The sequence below is a fragment of the Pelobates fuscus genome, chromosome 8, assembly GCF_036172605.1.
Source record: "Pelobates fuscus isolate aPelFus1 chromosome 8, aPelFus1.pri, whole genome shotgun sequence".
NCBI lineage: Eukaryota > Metazoa > Chordata > Amphibia > Anura > Pelobatidae > Pelobates > Pelobates fuscus.
This window is the reverse complement of record NC_086324.1, coordinates 175,930,353-175,952,974: the sequence shown is the minus strand read 5'-3', so window position 1 is coordinate 175,952,974 and position 22,622 is coordinate 175,930,353. Positions and strand designations below refer to the sequence as shown.

General features: G+C 43.1%; 1 protein-coding gene and 1 long non-coding RNA gene across 2 annotated transcripts in view; one reads left to right on the top strand and one right to left on the bottom strand.

Moving 5' to 3' along the window:
• Positions 1 to 11,572: 11,572 nt before the first annotated feature.
• LOC134572085 (sulfotransferase 1 family member D1-like) lies at positions 11,573 to 19,871 on the bottom strand. Its single transcript, XM_063430897.1, has 8 exons — positions 19,696 to 19,871; positions 18,265 to 18,404; positions 17,943 to 18,068; positions 17,752 to 17,849; positions 15,071 to 15,197; positions 14,492 to 14,586; positions 12,239 to 12,419; positions 11,573 to 11,861 (listed from the first exon to the last, which is right to left on the bottom strand). Exons 2-8 carry the CDS (start codon positions 18,395 to 18,397, stop codon positions 11,749 to 11,751), a joined length of 873 nt encoding a protein of 290 aa, XP_063286967.1. The 5' UTR covers positions 18,398 to 18,404; positions 19,696 to 19,871; the 3' UTR covers positions 11,573 to 11,748.
• Positions 17,042 to 22,622, top strand: part of LOC134572088 (uncharacterized) — a 129,357-nt gene continuing 123,776 nt past the window's right edge. Inside the window, exon 1 of the long non-coding RNA XR_010085230.1 lies at positions 17,042 to 17,063. This is a non-coding gene — a long non-coding RNA (uncharacterized LOC134572088). The remainder of the gene's footprint in view (positions 17,064 to 22,622) is intronic.

Here is a 22,622-nt window from a genome sequence, read left to right as displayed (position 1 = left end):
ATGCTCCATGTGAACATGCTCAAGCCATACCACGATCTGTGCACCTGCCACTGAAGATTATGATAATTTGCCACTCCCAGATCTCCTAGACCAAGAGGGCCAGAGCGGAGACCTGGGAGAAGGGCCAGAGCGGAGACCTGGGAGAGACCTGGGAGAAGTACAGTTAGGAGAATGGTTAGACCCCCCCTAATCCAGGACAAGGGGGCCACATTTCCCAACCTACCTGGGTACACTCTGTTAACCACTCACAAAGTAGAAACCCTAGACCAGACCCCACTTCGCCAAACCGCCTATCGCATACCCGAAGCAGTTAAAGAAAATATGCTGAAAGAAATTGAGGAAATGCTGCAGTTAGGGGTGATAGAACACTCTGACAGCCCCTGGGCCTCCCCGGTAGTACTAGTACCGAAACGGGACGGCACGGCCCGTTTCTGTGTGGACTACCGGAGGCTAAACGATAAAACAACCTCAGACGCCTACCCTATGCCCCGTATAGACGAGCTCCTAGACAAAATGGCCAGAGGCCAATACCTCACCACAATAGATCTGTGCAAGGGGTACTGGCAAATTCCATTAGCCGAGGACGCCATCCCCAAGTCGGCATTTGTCACCCCGTTTGGCCTGTATCAGTTTAAGGTCATGCCATTCGGGATGAAGAATGCCCTGGCTAACTTTCAGAGGATGGTAGATCGGCTACTGGATGGGTTTCAGGAGTATGCCTGCGCCTACTTGGATGATATAGCCATTTTTAGCTGCTCCTGGCCCGAACACCTGACCCGCATAGGAGCCGTACTAGACCGGATTATGGAGGCCGGACTGACCCTAAAGCCCAGTAAGTGCCATATAGGAATGGCAGAAGTTCAATACTTAGGGCACAGAGTCAGGAGCGGGCTACAGAAACCAGAACCCGCTAAAATAGAGGCAGTCGCCAAGTGGCCAACCCCCCGCACTAAAACCCAGGTCCTCGCATTCCTGGGTACTGCAGGGTACTACAGGAAATTCGTAGCTAATTACAGCACCCTGGCTAAACCTCTCACGGATCTAACATGTAAAAACCTCCCCAAGATAGTAGTATGGGCCCCAGAGTGTGAACAGGCCTTCCAACAGCTCAAGACGGCGCTCATTAAATCACCTGTACTTTCTGCTCCTGATCCAACTAAACGCTTTCTCGTCCATACAGACGCTTCTATGTTTGGATTAGGAGCAGTACTGAGCCAAGTCAGAGCAGATGGCGGCGAGCAACCCAGGGCTTATCTAAGCCGGAAACTTTTGCCCAGGGAAGTAGATACACTGCCATTGAAAAGGAGTGCCTGGCGGTGGTGTGGGCCCTCAAAAAGTTGCAACCTTACTTGTATGGACAACCGTTTACCTTACTCACAGATCACCATCCGTTGGTGTTGCGCTGGAGTTTGGTGCTACAGCCTTTTGACTTTACAATTCACTATCGCCCTGGGAAGCAAAATGGCAATGATGATAGGTTATCCAGACAAACAGACCTTGAACAGTGATCTGTGAGTACTCCTCCGGACAATCCCAAGCCGATCCGTTGGGATCAGATGTATGCCGGCTTGGTTCTGGGGGAGCATTGTGGCAAACCTAGCCACTTACAGAATGTCCTTGTATATCTCTTGCTATTACTGCATTGCTATTCCTATCTGTGGCCAAACCAGCCACTTAAAGTGTAACCCCCCCATGAATGTAATATGATGTAAAGTGTATTCCTGTGTACTGCTTGGTATCTCCTAAGGCGGGAGATGGCTATCTGTAACCCAACCCCCTCCTGCCTGGGACTAAGGGAAGTGTATGGTGTGGAATGCAGACCCCCCTGCGGAGGTGTGTGCCTAAAGGAAGCTGTGATAATAAAGAGTGTGAGTCAGCCGGGTGAGAGGCCAGTGTGTTTAAACCTCTAAGCTATGTGTCGTCTAGTTCTTGGGAGAAAAGGATTGTAACTACGCTACCTGCATTTTACCTACATTTTGCCTGCTTCATCCTGTCTACCAGCGGAGATACCGTGGATAATACTACTACTCCGCTACATCCTCCTTCAAATTTGGGGCACTGTGCATGCAATCTAATGTGCCACCAGATAGGAGTGGTGTGTTAAGTAGTACTATTCCTACCAGTTTAATCCCTGTTATGTGCCTTTTTTTTGGTTTGGTTTTTGAAGCCACAGTGCAGCACCAGAGGCCCGAAAAATTAGGCATGTACACATGCCTGAAAAATTAGGTATTGTTGCAGCCGCTGCTGTAGCAGCGGCCAGAAAAATTGATGTTTGTTTCCCAGGCAGAAAGTGCCCTAAAACATTGCGGCTTGAACCCTAGTTGGTGGCGGATAAGTCACGCAAGTCGACCGCCATTCAGAGCTAAAATACAGCAGCGTGTGGACCATTTTTAGCCCAAGGCAGCTCATCTCATCAGGCCTTTTTTAGTGGAATGTATCGCCCACTGTCAATCCCTTCGGGATCCATCCCTCATTCATCTTAATAAAGGTGAGGTAATCTAGACTTTTTTGACCTAGGCGACTTCTCTTCTCAGTGACAATACCTCCCGCTGCACTGAAGGTCCTTTCTGACAGGACACTTGAAGTGGGGCAGGCCAGAAGTTCTATCGCAAATTGGGATAGCTCAGGCCACAGGTCAAGCCTGCACACCCAGTAGTCAAGGGGTTCATCGCTCCTCAGAGTGTCGATATCTGCAGTTAAGGCGAGGTAGTCTGCTACCTGTCGGTCGAGTCGTTCTCTGAGGGTGGATCCCGAAGGGCTGTGGCGATGCATAGGACTTAAAAAGCTCTGCATGTCCTCCATCAACAACACGTCTTTAAAGCGTCCTGTCCTTGCCGGCGTGGTCGTGGGAGGAGAAGGATTACTTTCACCTCTCCCCCTGTTAGATTCCCGTTGTGCTGTGACATCACCCTTATACGCTGTGTAAAGCATACTTTTTAATTTATTTTGCAAATGCTGCATCCTTTCCGACTTGTTGTAATTTGGTAACATTTCAGCCACTTTCTGCTTTACCGGGGGTCTAGTAGCGTGGACACCCAGTACAGGTGGTTCTTCTTCAGCATTTTTATACGAGGGTCCCTCAACAAGCACGACAGCATGAAAGACCCCATTTGCACAAGGTTGGATGCTGAAAAAGAGGGAGAAAAGGAAAATCCAAAGGGTAATGGAGTGACTCCACACCCTTATATAGGATAAACCTATCGAGGAGACCCCATCCTAGTTGTAATGCTAAAACGTAACTTTTAATGATTATAGCATAAAACAATGTAAACACAAAAAATGAAAAAAATATATATATGTAACAGAAAATGGAAAATAGGAGTGCTACCACAAAAAAAATTAAAAAAATATAAATGTGTGGATATGGACAGTGAAAATACTAAAGAAAATATATATAATAATATTAAGTGGTCTTGCTATGCAAGAACACTTAAATAGTCCACTATAACCACCTATATATATGTACACTGTGCACTGGCAGAGGTTGGCAGAGTACACGCTGTAGGCCTGACACACAGACGCTTGCAGACAACTAACTGCTATTCAATCTATTACAGTGAAAAAAGTTTTTTGTTTTTAAATGCACGCTATTGTGACACCAGATATGAGTGGCACTGTGCACTGGCAGAAGTTGGAAGAGTAGAGCAGACTGATGTTCTAGCCCTAAAAAGGGCTTTTTGTGGTGCTGTCCTTACAGCAGAGATCAGATGAGTCCTTCAGGATTGTAGTGGACACTGAATACCCTAGCCTAGCTATCGATTTCCCTATCAAATCAGCAGCAGCTACACTTTCCCTCCTCTCACTAAGAATGCAGCTTCAGAATTAATCTAAAATGGATGCTGTACAGGAGGTGGGAGGGTCTGGGAGGGAGGGTCTGCTGCTGATTGGCTGAAATGTGTCTGCTGACTGTGAGGCACAGGGTCAAAGTTTACTCAATGATGACAAATAGGGGGCGGATCGAACCACGCATCTGTTCGCCCGCCGTGGTGAACGCGAACACGCTATGTTCGCAAGGAACTATTCGCCAGCGAACCGTTCGGTACATCACTAATTATAAACTCACTGCACTGTATAGTAATATTGAACATGTCCTTATTATAAACTCACGGCACCGTATAGTAATATCGATCATGTTCTTATTATAACCTCACTGCACCGTATAGTAATATCGAGCATGTCCTTATTATAAACTCACTGTACCGTATAGTAATATCAGCATGTCCTTATTATAAACTCACTGCACCATATAGTAATATCGAGCATGTCCTTATTATAAACTCACTGCACCATATAGTAATATCGAGCATGTCTATATAATAAACTCACTGCACTGTATAGTAATATCGAGCATGTCCATATAATAAACTCACTGCACCGTATAGTAATATCGATCATGTTCTTATTATAACCTCACTGCACTGTATAGTAATATCGAGCATGTCCTTATTATAAACTCACTGCACCATATAGTAATATTGAGCATGTCCTTATAATAAACTCTCTGCACCGTAAAGTAATATCGATCATGTCCTTATTATAAACTCACTGCACCATATAGTAATATCAAGCATGTCCTTATAATAAACTAATTGCACCGTATAGTAATATCGAGCATGTCCATATAATAAACTCACTGCACTGTATAGTAATATCGAGCATGTCCATATAATAAACTCACTGCACTGTATAGTAATATCAAGCATGTCCTTATTATAAACTAATTGCACTGCACCGTATAGTAGTATTGAGCATGTCCTTATTATAAACTCACTGCACCGTATAGTAATATCAGCATGTCCTTATTATAAACTCACTGCACCGTATAGTAATATCAGCATGTCCTTATAATAAACTCACTGCACCATATAGTAATATCAAGCATGTCCTTATAATAAACTAATTGCACCGTATAGTAATATCAAGCATGTCCATATAATAAACTCACTGCACTGTATAGTAATATCGAGCATGTCCTTATTATAAACTCACTGCACCATATAGTAATATCGAGCATGTCCTTATTATAAACTCACTGCACCATATAGTAATATCGAGCATGTCCTTATTATAAACTAATTGCACTGCACCGTATAGTAATATTGAGCATGTCCTTATTATAAACTCACTGCACCATATAGTAATATCGAGCATGTCCTTATTATAAACTAATTGCACTGCACCGTATAGTAATATTGAGCATGTCCTTATTATAAACTCACTGCACCATATAGTAATATCGAGCATGTCCTTATTATAAACTCACTGCACCGTATAGTAATATTGAGCATGTCCTTATTATAAACTAATTGCACTGCACCGTATAGTAATATTGAGCATGTCCTTATTATAAACTCACTGCACCATATAGTAATATCGAGCATGTCCTTATTATAAACTAATTGCACTGCACCGTATAGTAATATTGAGCATGTCCTTATTATAAACTCACTGCACCATATAGTAATATCGAGCATGTCCTTATTATAAACTCACTGCACCGTATAGTAATATTGAGCATGTCCTTATAATAAACTAATTGCACCGTATAGTAATATCAAGCATGTCCTTATTATAATTTAGAAGAATAAGAGAGCGCAGAATTAGTAATAATAAGGACATGCTGATATTACTATATGGTACAGTGAGTTATAATAAGGACATGCTCGATATTACTATATGGTACAGTGAGTTTATAATAAAGACATGCTCGATATTACTATACGGTGCAATTAGTTTATAATAAGGACATGCTTGATATTACTATACGGTGCAGTGAGTTATAATAAGGACATGCTCGATATTACTATATGGTGCAGTGAGTTTATAAGAAGGACATGCTGATATTACTGTATTCACTAAAATGAAAATTTCCAATATTCTCCAAGTCATTTCTGTTTTCAGTCGAGACCTGTTGGCTTTGAATCGGAAATTTACTTTGGTAGTTCTCACTTTATTAATGAACCCTCTCCTCCTGTCTGCAAGTTAATGATTACAGCCATGGATTATGTACTAACATCCTTATCTTACACGCCCAGCCTTGCTCAGTGTTCGAGTCTGGAGCTGGTCCATCCCAGGGAGGGGAGACACCTAGCAATGCAATTAGGACAAACTGTCTTGGACTAAATCTATTATACTCCCCCCCGCCCCCCCCCCCCCCCCCCACTTGTGTACACCTTCAATAGACGGGTGGATGGAATGGTGGGAAAGTTTGAGGCCAGGGGATATCCCCAGCGCATTTTACATAATGCAGAGGGAAAGTGGTTTCTGTACCAACACAGGGGAATTGACAACAATCCAAACACATACGTTTTCTTCACATATTTTCAGCAAAATCTAAACAAGTGACCCAGATAATTAGAAAATACTGGCACTTACAGGGTGAGGATGCCAATTTACAGGAGTCATATAATGACTTACAACAAATCTAAAAGTCTCAGGAATGATTTGATACATGGCAGGGCTAACAATGAAGAAAGGGTTGGGACTTGGCTGGCACCCCCAAATGGGATGTATAAATGTGTAAGATGTGTGAACTGTAATAATGTTATCAAGACAAATCATTTCTCACATCCGAACTTGGGCTACAAAATTGAGTTGCCATCCAACATAAATTGTAAGACTGATCATGTGATCTACCTGAATAAATGCCCTTGTGGCAAAGAATATGTTGGTCAGACCACCAGACATCTGACTGTGCGGATAGGGGAGCACAAGAGTGCTATTAGAAATTAACTTATTACATATTCTGTTGCCAGACATTTTAAAGAAATGCAACATCAGATATCACAACTACAATACCCCGGAATAGAACCTGTGAAAATACCCTCAGGGGAGGGGATAGAGTGCACATTCTTAAATGCAGAGAGATGTTTTGGATATATAAACTGAATACCTTGTATCCCAATGGGATGAATGAAGAGAAAGACTTCACCTTTTTTAGATAGATAAATGGAGCTATATGTATCTGACCCACGTCTCTTCTGGTTTTGTTTTTAATTGATGAATTATTTTAAAATCACAGTGTGCGAATATCTTAGGTTGTATGGATCTACGAGAGGCGTTTGTGTTTTATCTACCAAATTTAGGATTCCATATTCCCTTTTTACATCAGTGCTCTATATGTCTATTTTTTATCTTATTTGGTGTCCCTACTCCTACGGACTATGGGCGGATAATTTATCTGCCATGGCTCCAGTGGACTAATGACACAATACAAATGCTTTTTAATTGTTGCTTTACTTTTGTCTTTTTTTATTTTCTTTTATTAAGGTTGCGTCACCACACCTGTAAACTCTGGGTGCATTTGATTCACCCTGACTCCACGGATCTGTAGACACATTCCTATTATATACTCTTATTTTTCATCATTCTATTTATTTATTCTATTTTTTTTGTATTCATAAATGTTTAGCTTATTTATTTATCTCCTTATGTTTTTTTTTATTTTTCTTGCATATGTTTTTGTGTATATATGGGGCCCCATATAGACTTGGTTTTCTTTTTATGTATTTGTATTTATATTTTCTTACATACAAAATTGCAAGACTATAACATTAACAGTAACAGAGGCTATAAAACATGCACTAAATCAAACAGGCATATAAGCTCACTTGAATATTACCTCAAAGGACTGGACACGTACAGAACAAAACCCCAACTTTTCGGCACAGCTGCTAGTGCCTTTCTCAAGGGATCACCACACTTACCCATGCTCCATTGGTGTTTTAAATAGCCCTCCTTCAAACTGATGGCCATCAGGGTGATTACCAAATGAGACTGAGCATGACATCATCATTCTCAGCATTGCTCAGTTAACAGTTGTACATTTACAAACTGTTTACAATAAAACAATAATAGTGAACAATATGTGACTAAAAATAAATGTAATTAATTCCCCACGAATGATCCTCAATTCACACATACGCATATATAGCTAATGGTATAAAGCCACATCTTAATTAAGGAAATGCAATAAACTGCCAAAATACAAGTAAACTCACGAAGCTATCATTCAGTTCTATGGTTTTACGAAACCCGGAAAATAATCACCTAAACTGACGAAATACAAGTAAACTCACGAAGGTATCATTCACTTCTATGGTTCAGCTAAACCCAGAGAATAATCCCCTCAACTGCCGAAATACTTTGAGGTCCAGCTCTTTGAGGTAATATGCAAGTGAGCTTATATGCCTTTTTGATTTAGTGCATGTTTTATAGCCTCTGTTACTGGCTGTTATAGTCTTGCAACAGTGTTTATTTTTTTATATTTTTGTTTGATTAACCTTGTTTATATAATAAAGAGACTTGAGTTACTTACTAAGGTGTGCATCTTTTTGTATATAGTAATATGTTGTTTGGCATTAAGGGATGTGAACTACAGCCTTTTTCCAATTGAATTTGTTTAGCTATATTTATATTCTCTTGACATATATGATACACCGACTGTCATCTTTATGTATATAATGTAAAGTCTGACCTTTTGAGACTACTGTATTTAGTTTGTGAACACTTATGTCTCTCATTGAATAATATTATTGCTAATTGTGATGTATATAGCCTGTGCTTTCATACACACACATTGTATGTTCAATTGAGCTACTTGGATAAACTTGGATTACGTAGATCACCTTAAATGTCTCTCGGTTTAGACCTGGGATGATGGAGGGTAATAGGAAGTTGGTGTGCTTGGGAATTATCTATGTTATATGACTGTTATGGACCTGGTGATGGAGCCCCCTGTTTGCCACACTAAATTAAACCATACCAGTTGAGCCTGGACTAAGATATTTTGTATAAATCCTGTCCGAAAACAGGACAGACTCTGCAACCCTGCAGCACTACGATGGTGAGATTCCAGCTCTTAATTACTGAGCCAAGTGATAAGGAGCAGAGTTCCCCACGGAGAGAGGGGGGGGGGGGGTCCAGGAGGTGAGGGTGAGTGGGTAAGTAGGTTGGTGAGTGGGTAAAACATAGGAAAGGAAGAAAACACTCAGTATGTGAAATGTGATAAAATTATATAAATTATTCTTTATTCACTAAAGTCTGAATATTAACAGCATAGACGGTAGATCATTAAAACCTCCTCTGGCAGTATGAAGTTTAATTAATATGGCGGCCGGCCATTTCTCACTAGCCTCACCGAAACTAAAAAATAATGTCCCCCTTATATCTAATCTCTGCTTCTAGAGAAACTAGAAAGGGAGGTGTGGCGGACCGCCTGGCACCCCGACTGGTTACCTCCGCCAATCACGCTTCCTAGTGCTTGTGGTGTAATATGTCTGGCTAGGGGCTGTAGAATGTGTGTGTATAGGGGCATAGTGTGTATAGGGAGATGTAGCGAGTGTGTGCATACGGGCTGTAGTGTGTGTGTGTGTGTGTGTAGGTGACATAGTGTGTATAGGGAATGTAGTGAATGTGTGTGTGTGTAGGTGATGTAGTATGTATAGGGGATGTAGTGAGTGTGTGTGTGTATAGGTGATGTAGTATGTATAGGGGATGTAGTGAGTGTGTGTGTGTGTAGGTGATGTAGTTTGTGTAGGTTATGTAGTGTGTGTAGGGGTTGTAGAGAGTGTGTGTTTAGAGAATGTAGTATGTGTAGTATGTGCTTGAGGGTGCTTTAAGTGTGAGTTTGCTGTGTGTGTGTGTGTGTGAGGGTGTTGTGTGTGTCTGAAGGTGCTGTGTGAGTGTGCTGTGTATGTTCCTGAGGGTGCTCTGAGTGTGATGTGTGTGTGTGTGAGGGTGCTGTTAGTGTGCGTATGCACTGTCGGTGTCTGAGGGTGCTGTGTGTCTGAGTGTGTAAGTGTGCGGTGTGTGTATTTGAGGGTGCTGTGTGTTAGTGTGAGTGTGTGTGTGTATGTCTGGAGAAATTGCGTGGGGGCAAGATGTAAATATAATAAATATGTATTATTATTTTTTTAATTAAAAAAAACTAAACTTTATATCCCCCCTTCCTTCTTACCTTTAGCCAAGGAGGGGGGCCATGCTGCAGTCCCTGGTGGTCCTAGTAGTGAGTTCACTCTCGCGAGATCTGACCTAGCAAGAGGAACCCGGCGGAGATGCAAGGCAGAGCTCCACCATGCCCTCCTCTCCCTCCCTCCCCAGCCAGCGGCAGCATGTCTGTCTATGGGCCGGTGAGGGAGATCTTTGATCTCCCCACCGGCCAACGAAGGCACACAGCTGGGCCGGCTCTCGGAAAGTGCTGGCCCTGCATGGACCGGCAGGAGAGATCCTGTGATCTCACCTGCCGGCCTCAGCCCATGGCCATCGCGGCCCACCAGGCATTTGCCCGGTATGCCCGATGGCCAGTCCGGGCCTGCATAGAAACCCCACAAAAGTTACATTCTCGGATAGCCCTGATCTGGGTGACCAACATATCCAATAAACAGCCAGATCGTTTGAGTGGTTTAGTTTTTCCATGGAAGTCAATTATTTGATCGACCGCACACATGGTCCTATGCCCAATACATTTCCATGAAATCAGTATTAACAGTCGGTCTCTTTTGGGAGTATAAAAGGGCATAAAATACTGAACGGAATCCATAGTTAACATGTGTAGCTTGTTCACCTTGTTCGTGTGAACGATTCCACCAAACAGTGCCCTTCTAAGTTGTATAGAACCGAACGCAGGTGATGATGGAAGTCCAGTGGTGTTCGGGAGTATCAGTGCTCAATTTTAGTTCCATGAGCTTGACGCCAAAACACTGCTGCCTGCGTTCGTGGGAACAAGATGGCCACTACAAACGGCGGCCACCCAGACGAACAATTAGAACACTGCTGTTAGAATCGTTATGAGGCGATGATAGGGCTTAACCATAGTTCGTGCATCTGTTCATTTCCCGAACAGCATGGAGAAATGGCACGAACACAGAGACTTTTATGAGCCTTTTCACATTGCCCATAGTCTTGAGGCAGGAGGCTAGCCAGCAGGCCCCTCCATGAACATGTGGCAGAGACATTTCTGCCACATGAGGTCTATTAACTCTGTGTGTGACCCTGTGCTCCTAACTGCGTCCCCTTACCAATCCATAGAGCCCCCTTACCAATTGATAGAACTCCCTAACCAATCCATAGAGCTCCCTTACCAATCCATATAGCTCTCTTACCAATCCATAGAGCCCCCTTACCAATTGATAGAACTCCCTTACCAATCTATAGAGCTCCCCTACTAATCTATAGAGCCCCCTTATGAATCCATAGGGCTCCCTTACCATTCCATAAGGCTCCCTTATCATTCCATAGGGTTCCCTTACCAATGCATAGAGCTTCCTATACCAATCCATAGGGCTCCCTTAGCAATCCATAGAGCTCCCTTACCAATCCATAGGGCCCATAAGCAATCCATAGAGCTCCCTTACCAGTCCACAGAGCTCCCTTACCAATCCATTGGGTTCCATTAGCAATCCATAGGGCCCCATTAGCAATCCATAGGGCTCCCTTACCATTCCATAGAGCTCTGTTACCAATCCATAGAACCCCATTAGCAATCCATAGAGCTCCCTTACCAGTCCACAGAGCTCCCTTATCAATCCATAGGGCTCCCTTGACTTAAGGAACTATATACTTTATTATTATACTTTATATCTTATTTACTCCAATCTTGCACACATATGTTTTGCTATTTATGGCCTATATAAGGAATAGACCAAATTGGAGGAATTTTACCACATTTTAATTAATTGGAACCCAAACTGGATTTTACTCCACAGCGAGCGTTGAAGCCTGGCTCCCATGAACGTGGCATTTAGTGGATCAGTCCTGGAAGCGGAATGTCAGGTCCGTGTCAGCCATTTCTCTCCGGTAATATTCATTAAACTGCTCATTCTGGGACACTGTGAATTGGTTCTTCCAGTCACCGCAGATCCCTGAGGACAGAAATAAAAAGACAGATTAATATATCCTGCGTGTGGCCACATACCTGTCCCACTGTTGGACAACAACCTATTCCATCTGGATCATTTAACCACTCCTCACGTGGCTTGGTGGAACGTGGATCAATCCACGTTGATCGTGTGAGGAAATGCTGAAATGAGACTTGTTGGTGGACTAAGTGTGAGTAAAGGTTATGCAAGCTGTGCTTCTCTAGTTGTTCATGAATTGCAACTCCCATCATCCTCCATCATAGGGGTGGGCCCCTGTTACATCAACTATTAAATAAGGTTATTTCAAAAGGTTAAAGGGGAGTTGTTATTTCTGAGCAGTAATAAAATACAGCGTACCCCATATAGGAGAAGGAACTTACCTTTCCGCATAAAAGGGGAGATGGAATGATCCATCACTGATTTGGGAATTGTGGAATAATTGGCCATTGGGTTGTTTTTCATGGCCTGGAAGGATGTGAGCTGGTGGAGCTTCTCCAGCTCATCTTCAGATAATTTCTTCCCCATAAATGTAACCACTTTCTGGATTTCGCGCTTTGGGTCCTACTCGGAGGAAAGAAAGAGCGATATCATCATACCATAGTATCACCTTTCCAAGTCACATAGATATAGCTATAGAATGCCATTACTTCTGGCCAGATCCTACGAAATGTGCATACACAGGGATACATTGACGAATGTCATCAAGTCTGGCCAAACTCTACTATTTGTGCATGCACAGGGACACATTGACAAATGTCATAAATTCTGGCCAAATCCTACGATATGTGCATGCAACGAAACACAATTACGAATGTCATCAATTCTGGCCAAACCGTACGATATGTGCATGCATAGGGTTGGGGTTAGGCTTGGGGTTAGGTTAGGTTAGAGGTAGAGTTAGGGTTGGGGTTAGGTTAGGGGTAGGGTTATGTTAGGGTTGAGGTTAGGTTAGGGTTAGATTCCTGTCATCATTCCCTTAATTTTCCCTCCCTCTCCTGTTTTGCCACTTTTCAGAAATCCAAAGCACTCCAAATTCGTCACTTCGGCAAATTGGTTTGGTTCAGCACTTCCGAAATGCGGAACTTCGGCAATTCGGACATGTAACGGATCGCCTGGCACCCCGACTTGGTACCTCCGTTAAAGGATGCTCCTAGTGCTTCCTGAGGACTCCAAGCACTCTGGCAGACACCATAATCACCGAATCCAAGAAACCTTTAAATTCTCCCAAGCGTATGAATGCTGTAGACCATTGAATAGGAACCATACGAATAGGCTTGTACCCCTAGCAGTCAACTGGAACAGCATACAATAAATCCTTCCCCCAATAATGAGACGACACATCACTTTGAGGTTAAAACAGGAACTCTGGACTGGCTCATCCAGCCTGGCTTTTATTCACAAACAGGTACATACAGGACACTCCCAGGGGGAGGATGATATTGACCAATCACATGGATGTACCTCCCACACATTTCCTCCCCTTAGATTACCACTTAACCCAATTATACAGTACACACTTTTCCCCAATTCCTGGATGTACCCCAAAAACAGGGGGTACACCTTTAAATCCAGCATCGCTGGATAGCCCTTATTCAGGGGGACAACATATCCAAAATTCAAGTAATTCGGATGAATGGTTCGTGAGATATGGGGTTCCAAAGATTTGACCGACCGCATGGGTAAAGTATCCGAAAACAGTTCCATGCATTTTGGCCCTGCGGTCGGTCACAAACAAGGGAATGAAAACAGGCGAATTGCCTGTGTTATAGAGCCTGGAGAGGGTTTGAATGAATTCCCTTGTTTATGGGGTTCTTTCTACCGAACGGCGGGTCATTCGGTAGTTTCCATACGAATTTCTGGAAGTATGGAGGTCTCAGCGGTGTTTGCCTAGTCAAGTGTCCGATTTTAGTTCCAGACACTCGACGGCAAAACACCGCTGTTCGGTAGTTTAAGATGGCCGCCGCCACGTGTTTGTTTCCCGAATGGCGGCCACCCAGAGGACAAAGACTACATTACACTGATTGCCAATTACCCGTTTGCAACATTGTTGCAAACTGTAATTGGAGGCACACTTATTCCTGGGTGGTCTGGTTGTTCGGTAGTTTCACTCAATATAATGAATGGAGTGATTCTACCGAACAATCAGATGAATGCTGCATGCATATCACCCAGGCTAAACTTAACACATGAATACATATACAATATTACAGGCAGCACACTAGAACATGCTTCACAGTCTTAAAGGGACAGTAGTCCCAAAAGTCCCAATGTGTCCATAGATGCTGTTAAAAGGGCCAGTAGCAGCAATATACAGTACAATATGCCCAAATATAAATCTTTAAGTGTACCAATTTTCCAGGGGCCATAGTCAGCAGGTAAGAGGCAGGCAGCCAGGCCCCTCCAATGTCCAGTGGCGAGGTGGATTCCGCCACAGGACATTCGGAAGCATCCGAAGGTCCGAATTTCCGAAATGTATCTGAATTTACATTCAGACCAAATCGAATTGCACATGTCTAATACATAGGGAGACATTGACGAATGTCATCAATTCTGACCAAAGCCTATGATATGTGCATGTACAGGGACACATTGACGAATAATGACTAACCAAAAAATGTGCGTCATTCTTTTACCTCCAACATGTCTTCATAGAACAGATATAGGATGTTTTTCTGCTTTCTTGCATTCCACCAGCCCTTCACGTGGGCAGACCAGGAACCAAACGCAACTGCAACACACAGACAGACCTGTATTTTTTATTTCTGGGGATTATTTGAAATGGTCAGTGACTAATTATCATGTGACACTCCAGCTGTTCTTGGTACAACTTCTGCTCACACTCACACACTTACCTTCCTCAACATACATTCAGTTGTAGACTTAATACAGCGAGGGCCCTAGTGCATGGAATTTTTAGGGCCCTCAAGTGTGAAGGCCCCTGAGAGTGCGTATTCTGATGTGATGTGGAAATTATTCCACCGCAGCGCACACTCATTAAAAAGTCACCTCTTTCTTTAATTATAAATATTTAATTATTCTTACGCATTGATATACAATCATACTCACAGTTATATATAATTATTCTTCATGTGTTGAGTCTAGAAACACTCATATACAGTACAATTATTCATTTGTTTACACACAGACCTTCCTTAGTAGATATGTTATTCTTAGATAAAGACATATCCATTCTGACACGCTCACGCACGCACCTTTTCCCTCCATGAAACTGTTCAGAAATTCTTCCCATGTCCCAGGCTCAGGGTGAACAATGGCCATACGATAAAAATGATAATATGATACAGCCACATCCTTGCCATTCCGAGCGACGTATATCATCTGTGAAGGTGTCAGAGGCCATCAGTATAAAACTGATGTCAATACCCAGATCAGTCTGAGACAGGTCATTAAATGTCATAAACATATTTCTGTAGGACAGCATAGCGTTTAGTCCATTGGGTAAAAGATGGCATTGTCTGTGAAGACTAGTCCGACTTATAGGTTGACCGAGTACCTGTCTCCAGGGGTGCCTACAATGACTGCAAATTGTGTCTTTTTATATTTATTTGTATGTACTCTTTCATCTTGATACAGGTCAACTGTATTTTTGTATTTGTGGAGGGAGTGAGAAATGAACTTCCTGAATCTTTTGTGGGTCCTTGTGGGTCCTGTTAAGTAAAAGAAAAAGTTTTCTGGAAGGTCTCTACCCACAGATACCTTAGGGGCAAATCTTGCAGTGGGATGAAAGACTGCACAATCAAGGATGGAAGAGACAGTTCAATCAGTGGAATCAGAGTCTGTGTAGTATATGATACCAAAGATAGTTCCATTCTTATGTTTAGAGGCAGTTCAATCAGTAGAATAGAGATTATCGCATTCTGTGGTCAGTGCGATAGAGATTAACCCGGTTTGTGGTCAGTGTGATAGATATTAACCTGGTTTGTGGTCAGTGTGATAGATTAACCTGGTTTGTGGTCAATGTGGTAGAGATTAACCCTGTTTGTGGTCAATGTGATAAAGATTATCCTGGTTTGTGGTCAGATTGAAAGAGATTAACCTGGTTTGTCGTCAGTGTGATAGAGACTAACCCAGTTTGTGGTCAGTGTGATAGAGACTGGGACAAAACCCCTATTTTGCCTTCCCGAAAGCAATTAGCCTCCTCAGTTCAAGAATGTTTTAATCTGTGATTCCCTTATTCTTCTACAATTCGAGACTATAAAGTAACTAACACTGACCACCCCCCTGGCTCATTAAGTTCAAAGAAACCACAAGAATTTAGTGCTCTCTTTGTGTGGCCGCCATTCATATAACCAAACGCCACGTGGTGGAGAAAACGGCCAGCTTGTCGCACGAAAGAAGGCAGCGGGACTTGGTCATCGAGTTTCTGGAACTCCGAGATTGGGCACTCGACAGCATGAACACCGATATAACTATGCGAACGCCTGCTTCTGTTCGTGGCAAGCCAGGAGAGGGCTGTTCGGTAGGTTTGTTCGAATGGATCTCACGAACAAACGCTACCAATGAGCCACAGGAACCGTTCGCCTTTTCATTTGTTTTTATATCTCCCGAACTTGACTGACCGCTACCTCTGAAACTGTGGATCTATTTTGGGCAGGCGCCAGAAGAGCAGTCGGTTAGATCTTCACCACGGTGGTGATTCGGCTGTGTTCGTGGGATCTGGGCGCTTTACGGATATGTTCAGATCCAGACTATCCGGGGATGTATAGACTATGAGGGTTCATTTATGCGAATTATGCATTTTGTGTGTTTTAAAGTTTGTTCATTTTTTAAACTAGATGTTTTCTGTACCGGGAGATAATTGAGTTTAATACAGTACTTAACTCACTTATCTCCCAGGTACAGAGGAGGAATTATCCTGTTTTATGTCGGATTGTCCCGGACCTGAGAGCCAATGTGATTGTGTATTTATTTCTACTGTGGTTTACTCTCAGGTCTAGGGGGGAGGGCCCCTTGCATGGGGACTTGCATTAAAGGCCAGTTGTGGCTGCCATTAAACACATTCCATTTACCCCTTAATGAAGTCTTGGCTCATGTTTGGGGGATTGGGAGCTATATTCACTATAATCACTTCTATGCTTGGATTTCAGGAGATTCTTCACGTATATACTCAGCCGGAGTAACGCTGTTTGTGGTCAGCGGTATAGATTAACCCGGTCTATGGTCAGTGTGGTAGAGATTAACCTGGTTTGTGGTCAGATTGATAGAGATTAATGCTGTTTGTGGTCAGTGTGATAGAGATTAACGCTGTTTGTGGTCAGCGGTATAGATTAACCCGGTCTATGTTCAGTGTGATAGAGATTAACCCGGTTTGTGGTCAGTGTGATAGAGATTAACCCGGTTTGAAGTCAGTGTGATAGAGATTAACGCTGTTTGTGGTCAGTGTGATAGAGATTAACCCGGTTTGTGGTCAGTGTGATAGAGATTAACCCGGTTTGTGGTCAGTGTGATAGAGATTAACCCGGTTTGTGGTCAGTGTGATAGAGATTAACCCGGTTTGAAGTCAGTGTGATAGAGATTAACGCTGTTTGTGGTCAGTGTGATAGAGATTAACCCGGTTTGTGGTCAGTGTGATAGAGATTAACCCGGTTTGTGGTCAGTGTGATAGAGATGACCCTGGTTTGTGGTCAAGTCCCGTTTTATAATTATAACTCCAATATATGGTAGCGTTCCCATGTTTATGATCAGTACTATTTCAATCAGTGGGATAATACAGTGTGAATTATATAGGATTAAATACTTTCTATAGCAAACAAAGGGGTGAGAGACACAGGCCAGAGACAGTCAGTCCTTGTGATACAGTTTCAATCTGTGTCAAACAGCCCAATTCATGGGATACAGACTATAGGATAACGAGACAGGTATATCTACTCACCTTGCAGTTCTTTTCCCAGAAATGCTTTGGAAGAACTTCCACCGGGAGATGGGTCTTTATCACACGCTGGGATTCTATTCTGTCCAGGATCTCTGTGCCTGGGAGAGAAGAGGAACACCGTAATCACCGCCTGTATAGTCCTAGTTATGGCATGTACATGGGTATATATATAGCCAAGGGGCACGGAGTACCTGTCAGCATGTTGGGCACTGCATACTCCAGGAAGGCCACCCGCTGGAATATGGCATCTCTCTTAGTCTTCTCTGTGTCCAATTTATGAATGATCAGATCCACAAGCTCACTCATCCAGGTGGTTCCTGCCATCAGAGACACGTCTTACACCCCTTCCCTAATATATTAATCATCTTATACACAATGCCTCTAGGAGACATACTTTCATGGTTTCAAATTTTGTTATTATTCTAACAGGCCTGCACCCAGCAGCTGGTAACTGGCAGATGAATCAAGGTGTATCAAAATGTCTCAATTTGTATAGATTAAGTTCAGTCTCACCAGATTTTGGGTAGGTGGCAATCACCAAGTCGTCTTCTCTGGCCTCAAACTTCTTCACATTCTCCCAGTTTTCTGCAAATGGTCCAAGAATGGGCATGCCACTCACATACTTTATCGGTGGGCGGCTGGACATGGTGAGACTACAACAAGCACAAATATTTGATGATGCGTGTTGTTACACACGGATACCCATTTACTAAGCAGAGTCCTGTGGCCAACCGACGTGCAGTTTTTAGCCAAAAATGTCAAGCTGGATAGAAAATGCCCAAAATCTCCAAATCTGCTGAACCTGACCTTTTATTTCCAACTGAGATTGGAAGTTTAAACAAATAGTTTGTGAACCCACTAGATCACAGAATATGCCCTGTATAGAGATCTAGATGGCACAGGGTGTGACGTGGGCATGACATTTTCATATAGAGTACTTGCAGTGGGCTGACACTGTGTATGGCAAGTTACGCAAATAGAATCGGTAAATTCGGCAACCCTTAGACTATAAAAGCCGGAAATTCTTTGGAAGGGTGGGCAAGCATTACATGTGATAGACCACGACAGTCAGCTCAGTACCCATATTAATACTATCCCTCCGCTCACCTAGTCTATATATAAATAGGTTTAAAAAGTGAACGTTTTCTTTGTAGTAAATTTTGCCAGTTTTCACAGAAACTCACATTTTAGAAGACTGCCTAAAATAAAGCCATTGAATTGCCAAAAAAATGACCTTTTCAAAAATGACAGCAAAGGAGCAAAAAAAAGGAAAAAGTGAAAAAAACTGACAAATGTAATACATTGTAACAAAAATCTGCCAAAGATTTGACATAAAAATTAAATCTAAACCAAACGTTTTCTGGAAAAAGGAAGTCGAAGTTTGCTAATAGTCTAAATTCAGAGTCAGCTCAACCGAGAAAGCAAATGAAACATTATTAAACATCTATCAACTCGTGTCTTTTACAACCTCTAATAAATTATCAAAAACAAGTCATCTTTCAAGTGATTTCACAAATAAAACTTTCACCACGAGGATTTAGCAAATAACTTTGGATGGAGGTATTCCTGCCAAGTCATCGATCACAAAGCGCTTAACGATCCACCCACAAGCTCTTATTATTGTCGAAGAGGCACACATGCAGCAGAGACAGCACTGCTACAGCAGGATAAAAAATATAATAAAGTCGTCAGAATACAGAGCTTTAATTCAGGCGGCTGCCTTCGGTATTCACTCGAACCCTTGCAGACTCACCCAGAATTCAGTATTTTCTACAGTGAACCGAGTACACAGAGTACACAGAGACCAACGTTGGCTTTGGAGATACTTTAACCCTTTGGGTGACAGAGTGAGAGGGTCACCCTCTATGTCTCGTATTTGGTGAGAATGGCCCATCTCAGCATACTGACTGAAAGAAAGAATTAGCAGCAGAACTGGTTTGATACCTTTTTAACTTTGTTGTCTTTCAGAGAGGTTTAGTGGGCCGCTGCTCTGGGTTATCCCAATATTTGTGTCCAGAACTGATTAATATTCGCCCATATGGAAGTCGCTCTCGTAGTCCCGGGGTGATGAGTTTAGGATGGTGGTAAGGGAAAAGCTCCCAGTAAGACTAGGGCGTCTGATAATGGTGTAACTCCACCCAACAAGGAGTGCAGGATTAACCCCTTAAAGGACAACTTTACCTCAAAACTATATTTTACTGTGATAATACTTTCATCGCGATTTGAAAGGAAATAGATCATTTTATCAATTAAATATATGTTAAAAATGAGAAAAACATATCTCTACCTTTAGTATATGACAGATTTCTTCAGCCATAACGTGCTCCTTGAGTCAGACAGTGTCTGAAAACAGACCGTTGATGAATTATGATGCATTATAATATTAAAATAGTTTTGAGTTTACCAATGCTACCTACAGTTGCATCCAAACTTGTTTAGTTTTGTTTAATTGTATAAAAACTTGACAGAACAGAAATTCATAGAAAGAAACTAAAGTTGCACCACCAGACAACAACCCTTTCTCTCCAAACGTTTCTGTATAATGACGTACTGTTGAAATGTTCGAACGTTGGCTTTTGCATAAGCCCATGCATTACCTTTGTACAACACTCATGTGCTTGTCAATTCTGTCACTTGAAAAATAAAGAATTACAAAAAAAAAAATAGTTTTGAGTTTTTTCTAATGTATTTTATTTATTTTTAAATAGTGCTCTCTCCTTGACAAATGCCTAACCATTGTAATATGACCAGCACATATCCGTCATTAAGTTCTTCTATGTTTGTCAAATCATAACTGCACCAAAAAAATAAAGAAGGTAAAAAAATAGTTTTGAGGTTACAGTTGTCAATTAACACAGGGATTCTAAACACAGGCTAAGAGGGCAGAGATCCTGACAGATGTTTTTAGGATTTCTCTAATTAATTTAAGCTGTTACATTGTGTACCAGTCAACAACATGCTAAAAATCACTCAGCCCCTAAATTTCAGGGGTGAGCCCAGCTACTCAGGTATTAACATAGGAACTGATGGAGCTGCAACTCCAGGCCCAGGCCCATGGAATATACCAATTGATCTAAAAAAAAAAGGTTTGCCAGCTGGCTGGTATTTATTTGAGGCTGCCTGGAGGGTGCCAATATTGCAGTAATACTGGCAATACAAGTACTGGTATGTTTCTCAGCATAAACAGAGAATACTCTGCAATACTATCACCAGCCAGTAGGGGTCACTGTGTGTGGAGAGAGGCTGGGATAGGAAGTTACAGCATATCCCTCCCTGCCTCTCTCTACTCACTGATCCGTGGGGGAGCAGCAACACAGCACAGAGAGTTCAGACAGCAGCTCCACAGCCTGCAGAGACAGACTACAGCTCAGGTATGTGAAGGATGGGGGGCAAGGCAGCAGGGAGACATGGAGACACTGAGACACTAGGGGATACTGGGAGACCTGGGGACACTGAGACACTAGGGAACACTGGGAGACATGGGGACACTGAGACACTAGGGGATACTGGGAGACCTGGGGACACTGAGACACTAGGGAACACTGGGAGACATGGGGACACTGAGACACTAGGGGATACTGGGAGACCTGGGGACACTGAGACTCTAGGGAACACTGGGAGACCTGGGGACACTGAGACACTAGGGGACACTGGGAGACCTGGGGACACTGAGACACTAAGGGACACTGGGAGACCTGGGGACACTGAGACACTAGGGGACACTGGGATACCTGGGGACACTGAGACACTAGGGAACACTGGGAGACCTGGGGACACTGAGACACTAGGGGACACTGGGAGACCTGGGGACACTGAGACACTAGGGAACACTGGGAGACCTGGGGACACTGAGACACTAGGGGACACTGGGAGACCTGGGGACACTGAGACACTAGGGAACACTGGGAGACCTGGGGACACTGAGACACTAGGGGACACTGGGAGACCTGGGGACACTAAGACACTAGGGGACACTGGGAGACATGGGGACACATGGAGACCTCTGGGGACGCTGAGACACTTGGGGATACTTGGAGACGTGGTACACAGACCCACATGGGGACACTGAGACATGGGGACACAGACACACTTGGGGACACTGAGACTCTAGGGGATGCTGGGTGACATTGGGATACAGACACTTGGGGACACAGACACACATGGGGACACTTGAGGACATGCTGACATGGGAAAACAGACACAAATGGAGACACTGAGACATGGGGACACTGACATGTCCCCAAGTGTCTCAGTGTCCCTATGTCTCCAAGCCAGTTTCCCTGGTGTCTGTGTCCCAAGTGTCTCAGTGCCTCATGTCTCCTAGTGTCCCTAGTGTCTGTGTCCCCATGTCTCCCAGTGTACCAAGTGTCTCTGTGTCCCCAAGTGTCTCTGTGTCCCCAAGTGACATGGGGACATGGACACTAGGGAACACTGGGCAACATGTGGACACTAGGAGACATGGGGCACAGAGACACTGTGATACATAGGGACACTGTGATACATAGTCTCAGTGTCCCTAAGTCTCCCAGTGTCCCCAAGTGTCTCAATATCCCTATGTCTCACAGTGTCCCCTAGTGACATGGGGACACTGGGAGACATGAGGACACAGACTCTAGGGGACACTGGGCGACCTATGGACACTGGGTGAAATGGCGACACTGGGAGCAATCCATTTTTACAGCAGAATCAAACTGTAAGTAGTTTTTTTGGTGATTTCACATAATTACACACATACATACATTATTAGTTATGCAAATTAGTAAGGCCTGTATTTTTTTCCAATAAAGGTGGCAACCCTAACTAACAAACTCTTGCTTAAGTATGGAAACTTAAGAGGGATATATGGAAACAAAACATGTGTGGACTATCTG

Coding starts and splice junctions, on each gene's coding strand:
- LOC134572085 (XM_063430897.1), bottom strand. CDS start 18,397: ATGTCCAGCCGCCCACCGATAAAGTATGTGAGTGGCATGCCCATTCTT. Junction 15,198..17,751: donor TCTGGGAAAAGAACTGCAAG/GTGAGTAGATAT, acceptor ACACCTTCACAG/ATGATATACGTCGCTCGGAA. Junction 11,862..12,238: donor CTCCCCTTTTATGCGGAAAG/GTAAGTTCCTTC, acceptor TTCTGTCCTCAG/GGATCTGCGGTGACTGGAAG.